Below are 10,156 nucleotides of genomic sequence, written 5' to 3'. Positions count from 1 at the left end.
CTAAGATGTAATTAATTATAGGGGCTTGCCCTTATAGGAAGCTTTTCCCGAACCCAGCATAATATAAACCCTATTTAATTCCTTATATTAAATAGGGGAATTTGTCGGCCAATACATTGGTTTCGCAGACCAAACGGATGTCATAACTTTCTCTAGTTTATTTGATCGAGCCTCACCCTCAATTCTTGTGTTCATCCTTCGGAATAGATACAGGATTTGAGGTAAAATGCTCTTTCAGCTAAACTATGAAAATTATGGGGTCAGTTTGACTTCATCTTTTTCAAAAATAAAAATTTTTAAAAACGTCATTCCGAAGCGGGCAACGGGATTTCAATTCCAATGACCGACAGCTTCTTACGGGCAAACCCCACACCAAAAATAGTGCCGACAGACAAGAACAAGAGAATGAGAAAGTAATTTACCCTTAAGTGCAACTAGAAGGAAAAGAGAATTGCAACAAGTGCCTTGCCACATAGGCATGTTTGAAAACATGTTTGCTCAAATACAATTGAAATGTTGCTTTCCACCACTAATGAAATTTTTGGCCACTCTTCAATAAATAGTCATAAAAGTTTACTATCAATATTAGACTTTTCTTCCTCTGACGGCTCGGAAGCTACGCCTGCAGGGAGTAGTTGCGAGTACTCTCAGGTAGCTATGAATTGTTTCTCATTCAAGTGCCTTAGCTTTTTAGGTGGGAAAAGTGACGCATTCTAATGTTATGAATTGTATGGGGATTTATGAGAACTTTTCTTTTAGAAGTTATCAAGGGCAAAAGCACATGTTGTAATGGGCGGTGTAACTTATTTCATTCATTAGAAGCATGTAATCTTAAGAAGTGGCGAAAAAGAATGTAAAACCTTTAAGGCTTTCATGTTATAGACTATAGGGGTGTAAATGAGCCGAGCTCGAGCAGGCTCGGCTCATACTCAACTCTTTAAAAAAAGCCATAGTTCGTGTTTGGTTTGTTTATATATCAAGTCTAACAAATTTTTTTGCATTCGGCTCGTTTGCTTGGCAATCTGAAAACGAGTTGTTCATGAATAACAAGTCATTTCAACAGCTCTAGTCATGCAGCCATAGGATGTTATGGGTAAGAGCTAGATTTAAATATTATTGTTTATATAAAAATATCCCTTAAAATAGAATTTAATAGATTTTTATTCTATTTTTTAATTAATAAATTTAATTGACCCTAATATTTGTAGCATTGTAGTCAATTAGATTATTTAAAAATAATACTCATCAATAATATATATATTTATTTCAATCTAAAACGAGCCTTACATGAACGAATAAATCAATGTTTATGTCTGGCTCGTTAATGTATCAAGTGCAAACAAAATGTTTTGTGTTCACCAGCTCGTTTGCTTAACAAACGAATCAAATATGAGCAACATAACGAGCCAAGAACGAGCTGTTCGAGAACAACAAGCTGTTTAGAGAATCCTATTTTAGGTGTGCTAATGCTAGTTCCTTAGAATTATCAGATAATAACTCAAATCATTTAGAATAAGAATCACGATGACACTTGCTATGTAATGGAGAACGACTTCATGAGAGGTGTTGACAATAACCCTATACATATTATCACAGAATGAATCAATGTTGGGAGTCCGAGAAAATTTGCAGATACTTTTCAGTAGAGTTGAATGCACTTGTCAATTTTTCATCACAAGTCATAAAACCAACAGATCGTACATTCGAACGGATCCCAGGGAGATTTCGCACGATGTGCGGTACATCATATTTTCAGGTAATTTCTCCTATCAATTTTCATATGAGTAATTATGGAACCATTCATTATCTTTCTAAGAATTGTATTGGAGCAATCAATGAAACACATGTAGATGCGTGTTTTCCAAACAATAAGAAGATCACATTCATTGGTCATTGTGGGTCACTGACACAGAATGTCATGGTCATATGTGACTTCAATATACGCTTCGCTTTTATCATTGCCAGTCGGAAGAGCAGTACACATGAGTTGAATTTTAAATGTGCAACACATAATAGAAAATACAATTACCCACATCCACCCAAAGGTTCACTTGAGACTCCCCCCGCACTTCAACATTAATCATTCCATTCACACCAGGTAAATTATATTTGGTTGATGCTGGGTATTTATTGCAACGATGATATTTGAAGCTCTAAATCATGTGATAAATTCATTTCAAACTATTACTTTGCACGACATAAAATAGAATGCCAGCAATTCGTGACGAACAACTACTCATATACACTTTAAAATTTAAAAAAAAAAAAAACAATTCGGTGGCGGCAAGAACATTAATTTTCTTCATCTTTAAAAAATATTTTCATTCACTATTAAGAAATTTTAAAAATGTTCAAATAGCAGTTATATCAGAATAATATCACAAGTCATCCCTTGTTATTTTTCTTTTTTTAATCAAATTATTGCCTGAAATGCATTATTTTGTTCAATGAGCTTAGAATTCCTTTAGTTAACTAATTCAAGCTCAAATTAAACAAAAAATTTTCTGTGCGAACTCCTGACTTAGTTCTACATGCGGCGGAAGTTATTTCTGAGTTATTTTCAAATTATTTATGTATTATTTCAGTATTATTAAAAATAACTTAGAAAAAACATGAAAACTCCAAAATTAAGATGTTAAATTAAAGTAGCTCCATTCCCACACACGTATCCAACAATAGACAAAATTACTCCACACCCCTTCACACGTGCACGGCCAATCACGGGCTCCCGCCGCATGCTTCCAAAAAACTTTTTTTGCGTAAAAAACGGAACTATTAATTATTCATTACAAAAACCAATAAATAAAAAGTGTACCGCCCAGGCAAACTTCGACGGGCAGATCCTAACCCAACGTAACCGCAACAAATCCTAACCGTCCATCACGTATCCCCTCCTCCCACGCACGCCACGCCACACCATTAAACATAAAAAAGAAACAATTAATTAAATCAAAATTCCTGTCGGATGAAAGCTAGACCACCGGCTCTGCTATAAATAACCGCCTCCGCTCTCTCCATTCGCCCACTATCTCCCCTCTCTCGCTCAAGTCTCCCAATGATGGCGGTCGATACTCTTCGGGTTGGGAAAGGGGGATTCGCCGCCGGCGAGGAGAAGACGGCTCCGCCTTCCGGGGCCGCAGGCGGCGGAAACGGCGGCGGAACAAAAGAGGGACACTACCGCGGTGTCAGAAAGCGGCCGTGGGGGAGATTCGCGGCGGAGATACGCGATCCATGGAAGAAAACCAGGAAATGGTTGGGTACCTTCGATACCGCTGAGGAAGCTGCCAGGGCTTACGATGAGGCCGCACGAAATCTTCGCGGCCCTAAGGCGAAGACCAATTTCACCGACGGAGACACCCCATCATCGGAGTCGATCTCGCCGCCGGCGATTTGGACGGCTGCTCAGTGGCCGTCAGGGTTTGCCGACAGCCGAGATCTGGTGATCGCGACGCCGACGGCTGGATCGGAGTTCTCCGGGTACAGATTCGATGCGGTAGAGATGTTGGTGAGGAGCGAGCAGGAGAAGAAGAAGATAAAGAGCGGGGCTCAAGATGAACGGATTGTTAAGAAGCCTTTGGGATTCGATCTGAATCTCCCGCCGCCTCTCTTTTGAGATCCAAAACCACTTTCGGTTTTTCTCCGATCTTCTGCTTCCTTCCCTTTTTTTTTTGTTTCCTGCAAATTTTCCCGTATTTTAACAGAGTAATCTATCCACCGATGGTGGTGTTTTATGTACAAATTAATCGCCGATTATCGATCGGATTTGATGATGCGATAGCATGGCTCGCGAGTGAGCACACACACTGAGCTTCGGCATATGAAATTTAGGACGGACGGACTGCCCTCGAATCTTTTAAGAAATTACACAAGTTACCTAAATGACAGCTTTAAATGAGGTGCGATTAACCGGCGGAGCAGCGGTGGCTAAAGAGGGGTGGGGCCGGGTTTCGATTTATCGACCCCATTTATGTTCCCGCGCGGCTCGCCGCTATCAATCACGCAATCGCACGCGTCGTCGTTTTAAAAGATAAATGACGGAATTGCCCTCGCTCGCTTGGCGGCTAATGAAATGGCGGATTCCGATTGGCTGAGGAATTTAATTAAATAATTAATGTTTAGCGGGCAAACGCCATTTATATTAAAAGCCGCCGCCCGACCTGCTATATACGGACGTGGGGACCACGGGGGGTGGGGGTTGAGTGGACACGTTAGGCGGGCAGCGAGGAGTACTGGAGACGGTGCACGCGTGTGGGGGCGGTCAAAAGGGGCGGAGTTGACCGGGGATTGCGGTTTAGGTTCGCACGTGTGATGGGCGTGGTGGGTGGGCGGCGGGATTTTTTGTTTTAATTTTATTTTTTGTATTATATTTCTCGCCGGACTGTTTGGGCGGCAGCTTTTAATGATCTGACACGAGCGGAAGTTGGCACGTGGGTGGGGCAGGGGTCTTGGCTGGGAAGTTTCCGACAATGGTAAGTGGGAATGAGCCGTTGGATTGATTTGGATGGACGGCGAGGATTTTGTATCGGTGGGCGATAAGCTCCGAGTGAGGTTCAGTTGAGGGGAGCGGGGAATCACGTGTGGGGTGAAGGGTTGACAAAGATTGGTACGGCCTTGAGTTTTATTTTTGCTTGTGGGGATTTTTACATGCACACCACGCTCTTCTTAATTATTTACAGATGGAGTAGCTAAATTTTATTTATATTTATGCCACACAAATCTTTCATATCAAATGTAAAAATGAAATAGATTATTTTCATGCATTTGGTATAGTGTCATACATTTCTTTGTACTTTGAATACCCTGAAAATGAACAAAATTACATAATCTGGCTATTCTCCTGAATTAGGAAAGATGCGATTATAAATTTCAATAATCACGACTATCTTGTAATAATTTGGTTGCAACAGTTTGCAACAGTTATAATTAGGCTACAACTACTATACTTTGTGGTTATAACAGTCGAAGTTGATGGCTACAATAGTCGTAGTTTGTTGCAACAATGGTTGGTGGTTGTTTACATGCACTTTTCGCTTCAATTATGTTTTAGTTGTCAGCTCACTCTTTTCTTCTCCTTCCCCTATATGTGAAGAATAGAGACTTAATTAATTTTGAGAAGAACATTCTAGTAAATGTGAGCTCCACAACCTACCTATTTATGAACAATTCCACTCAATGAAGTGGCATATATCCATGCCCAAATGACAATATTTCAATCATCATTCGTTGAGCATAATTTAAAGATGAACTCCCTCGGTTATTCACACAAATTTAACAATCAAAAGTTACATCGAGATATATAAATCTTCTCGACGCCTATTTGAAATCTATTTCATTTTCTCCTCTCATCACACGAATTCCAATATGATAATTGAACATCGACAACATCATACTACAACATAAATAACCTTAAAGCTAACTATCCATCACCCTTGATAAGTATCGACGCAAATAACTTCACTAATTGAGTGCCAATAAACACGATCACTATGGACGATAAATTTTTATAATCCTCCAATAATCTCATCTTATCAATTATAATACACTACAAAAAACAGTTTAACCATTGCTCAAGACTTCTTAACATATCAGTTTGGGACAGCTTGTATATTTCAGGATAAACTGTTTATCCTAAAGTGCGGCCCGCCCGCAGGCTGGCCGCGGGATTCAGCCTGCGGTAAAAAGTTGAACGGCGTTTCAGATAAGTTAGCGAAACGTGCGAATCAAACGGTACGGCAGCGTTTCCACACTTATAAGCTACCCCAAACGAGCCATTAATATGCCGCAATAAACATATTTGTAGCATTTAATTCTATTTTCCCCTTAATAGTAATCTTAATCAGTCTTTAAATCTACCGCTTAATCTATAAAAGATTTTTTTTTTTTTTTTTTTTTTACATTGCAATGTTTACAGAAACATTATTCAAAATTAGAAAACGGCCATCATAATAAATGTTATTTAATATCCAACCTTGACGTAAGTGGTGTAATATGCTCATCCCATTAAAGGACTTGATGCTTAGGTCGGTGCCGTCTAGTCATGTACTTAATGACCCATATCGATCATCAATAAAATGTGCTTTAATTAAAATGCGTGTTTAGAGGGTGTTCATTATGTCTTTACAAACCGGTTAAAAAGTTTATTAAACCTTTTTAAATTGACTACATAAAAGGATAAAAATGTGAAGAACAACATATTCTTATACAATTTTCATTAAAATCATGATATTTAAAGACGCATTTACATATATATCACAATTCTTATGTATTTGCATTTCTAACGCCTATATTTTCATATTTAGATGCATCACATTCAAAATTTTAACATCATATAAAAAAACTATAAAATTTTAGAATGAAAGACTTTTTCATTAATAATTTTATGAAAAAAAAAATGTTATAAGTGTAAATATCAAATTTTAAATCTTATATATATTAATTTTTTTAAAAGGATTGATCAGAGGCTATTATACGAGCCTCCAACCACCTCTAATGTGTCTAACAATTCGAGTACCATATCCTTAAGACTAACTGTGTTAGAGAAGACAATACTGCAACTTGTACGTGCATTCATTCAATTTATTAGACAAAAATTAAAATGATCAGTTGATCACTGCCTCTCCAGTCGTAGGCTATTGCTTCATCCTTCATAAGCAAAGAACTCCATATTTGCACAAATAGCCAATAAATCTCGTGCAAATGAGTTTCTTTTAAAGAAGCGCCAATGCAAAGAAGTTGAAAATAGATGTATTCAAATCCAATGCAAATAGATTTTGTAAAATGCTTAACTAATTAAAACAAGTTGCACCCACTGCACTCTATATTTGTCAATTATAATGTTGAATTATTATTTTTTCCATGAAACATACCCTGTTGGGTTTGTGGAGCCAAAGCACCCGAATGTGGGCGCTCAAGCGCCCACTTTGGGGCAAATTAAAAGAAGGGGGCGCCTTTGCGACCCCCTCGGGCACCCAAGCTCCCAAGTTTTTGCCCGCATGTTACGAAGCCTGTGCTCAAGTGCCCAAGTTGCTGGGCACAATCTTTTATTTTCGAAGTTTGGGTGCCCAAGCGCCCAGTGTTGTTACTAAGATTTTTGATTTTTAATCCCGAAGTTGAGCGGCGTAAGATGGAGTTCCGGCGCTAAGTTTCTTTGACAAGTTCTTGGTGAGAGAGAAGTGTCGAAGAGGATTTATGTGATCTCAACATGCATTTTTCGCGTCAGATTAGAGTAGTTTTGGAGTCTTATAAGTTTCCTTTCTTTGTAAAAACTTTCTGAATTTCATAATGAAATTTCTGGAGGTGTGGCTCCATGATTTTTTCCCATTTTAAAGTTTATCCACGAAAAATTTTAGTGCGCTTTTATGGTTGCTTTGAGTGTGCTTCCATTGAGTTTTTGTTCTGGTTTTCTCCAATCTTGTGTGATACTGTTATTCTGTGGTATGGTTTAGTTTCTAATTGATCCTCAGTCTTGGTAAAGTTGGGAATTGTTCCCGTTATTCCTATCAAATTAGTATAAGAGCAAAACTCGATTTAAGTGGGAGAAATGACCAAAGAAGTAAGGTTCAAAGTGGAGAAGTTTAATGGGACACACTGCCGATTCTGGAAGATGCAAGTAGAGGATTTGTTGTATCAGAAAAAGTTATACATGTCACTGTAAGGAATTACAAGGAAATCTGAGTCTATGCCTATAAGTGAATGAGAAGTGTTGGATCAAACAACATTGGTTTTTATCCGATTGTCAATTTCATGATCTTTTGCGTTCAACATTATAAATAAAATAAATCATATTGGATCTCATGGTGGCACTGACAAAGATGTATGAAAAAACTTCTACTTCCAATAAGATTTTTCTAATGAAGAAATTATTCAACATGAAGCTGGTGAAAGACAATTCAGTGGCAAAACATCTCAATAATTTCAACACTGTGACAAGCTAGTTGTGTTATGTAGGGATCAAGTTTGATGATAAGATCAGAACGTTGGTGATACTATCTTCACTGTCGAACAGCTGGGATGGTTTGATAATGGTGGTGAGTAATTTTTCAGGGGCTTCGAAGTTGAACTTCGATGACATCATGGGCAGGAATACAAGTAGAGGAAGATCCAAGTCCAAGAGAGGAAAACTCAAGTCAAGTAGAGGTGAATGTTGAAATTGAGGTAAGAAGTGGCATTTCAAGGACTACAAAGCTCCAAGGAAAACTGGTGGTGGATGACAAGAAAGGAGTCTTTCTACAAATGTCTCCACTGATGATATCCAAAATGACCCGGTGGTGTTATCCATAGTCAACACTGAATCTTGGATGGTAAATTTAGGTGTCTCTTTTCATGCTTGCCTCAATAAAGAGGTATTTAAGAACTACACTGAGAGTGATCTATGGAATGTTTATTTGGGATATAATAAGACATGTGGTATCATACAAAAAGGGTGATGTTGATATCATATTACTAAATTATACAGTTTGGAAGTTTACTGAAGTTAGATATGTTCCAAGTTTGAAGAGAAATCTCATCTCTGTGAGTCAACTGGTAAAGTTAGGACTCATGACTACTTTCACAAGTGATTCGTGGAAGGTGACCAAGGGGCATTAGTGATAGCTCAGGGCATCATTGAAGACACCATTTATCTGATCAATGAAATGACTGATTTCATTGATGTGACTCGAACCATGACGGATGCAGGTCTGTAGCACCGTAGGCTCAGCCATATGAACGAGAAAGATATGAAGTCCCTATTTTCTAAAAATAAGTTTCAAGGTTTAAAATCAGTTGATCAGGATTTCTATGAAGACTATATTTATGGAAAGCAAAAGAAAGTTTCTTTCCTTAAGAGCAGGTCAGTGGTGAAATCAAAGATACTGGAGTTAGTGCATACTGATGTATGAGGTTCTACTCAAGTTCCGTCCATTGAAGGTTCTCGTTATTTTATCACGTTCATTGATGATCACACTAGGAATGTATGTGTTTATTTATTAAAGCAAAAATTTGATGTTTTAAATTCTTTAGAAATTGGAAAGCTATGGTAGAAAATGAGACAGACTTGAAGTTGAAATGTCTTAGATCAAATAATGGTGGCAAGTATCGTGATCAAAAGTTTATGAATTTCTGTGAGTTCAATGTTCTAAGGACACCGCGATAGAATGGTGTGGCTTAGCACATGAACAGAACAATCACAAAATGTGCTAGAAGCATGAGGATTCATGCAGGCTTGCCAAAACAGTTTTAAGCTGAAATAGTAAACACTACAGCTTATATGATTAACCGTAGTCCATCAGTACATTTTGAGGAAGGCTTATCTGAAGAAGTCTGGAGTAACAAAAAGTTAAATCTACCTCATTTAAGAGTATTTGGGTGTTATGCATATGTTCATGTTGCCACAAGTATAGGAGGTAGCTTCACTTGAAATCTGTCAAGTGCACCATCATTGGGTATGACTCAGATGAATTTGGGTACAAGTTCTAAGAATAATAGAATTAAAAATTCATCAGAAGTAGAGACATCATTTTCAACGAAATAGAGAGATGTACAAAGACAATGTCAAAACTCAGGATAACCCACCAGCTACTTCTGAAGAAACACTGGTGATAAGGAAGGTGGAGAAAGAAGTAGTGCTCAACCAGAAGGAACGCTGAAAGTCCCCAGTCACCTGCTACAGAAGTCAGAAAATCCAGCAGAGTGATACGACCCGTACACATATATTCTCCTTCTTTACACTATTGATTACTAATTGATAATGGTGAACCAGAGTGCTTTGAGAAGGTCAATCAAGTTGAAGATTCAAGGGAGTGGGAGCTTATCACTGATGAAGAAATGCAATCTTTAGAGTCAAATCAAATGTGAGATTTAACGGTACTACCAAATGACAAAAGATCACTACACAACAAGTAGATCTACAGACTAATATAAGAGTCAGATGGTAGCAAGCGCTACAAGGTAAGACTTATTGTGAAGGGTTTTCTGTAGATGGAAGAAGTGGATTATACAATGATCTTCTCCCCAATGGTGAAGATAACTACTGTCATTGTTGTACTAAGTCTGGTAGTAAAATAAGATCTACATCTGGAGCAAATGGATATAAATATAGCTTTCTTGATGCAACCATAAGGTTACAATATTCCAGACAAAGAGAGTTTGGTTTGCAGATTGAAGAAGAATCTTTTTG

General features: G+C 38.0%; 1 protein-coding gene across 1 annotated transcript; it reads left to right on the top strand.

Annotated features, from left to right (window-relative positions):
- The first annotated feature begins 2,951 nt into the window (after nucleotides 1–2,951).
- On the top strand, nucleotides 2,952–4,308 carry LOC110021896 (ethylene-responsive transcription factor ERF098-like). The gene has a single exon (XM_020720604.1). It carries the CDS (start codon nucleotides 3,056–3,058, stop codon nucleotides 3,611–3,613), a length of 558 nt encoding a protein of 185 aa, XP_020576263.1. The 5' UTR covers nucleotides 2,952–3,055; the 3' UTR covers nucleotides 3,614–4,308.
- Nucleotides 4,309–10,156: the final 5,848 nt, after the last annotated feature.

This window comes from Phalaenopsis equestris, unplaced genomic scaffold, assembly GCF_001263595.1.
Source record: "Phalaenopsis equestris unplaced genomic scaffold, ASM126359v1 Scaffold000151, whole genome shotgun sequence".
NCBI lineage: Eukaryota > Viridiplantae > Streptophyta > Magnoliopsida > Asparagales > Orchidaceae > Phalaenopsis > Phalaenopsis equestris.
Note: the sequence above shows the minus strand (reverse complement) of the source record. Positions and strands in the feature narration are given on the sequence as shown.

Coding starts and splice junctions, on each gene's coding strand:
- LOC110021896 (XM_020720604.1), top strand. CDS start 3,056: ATGATGGCGGTCGATACTCTTCGGGTTGGGAAAGGGGGATTCGCCGCC.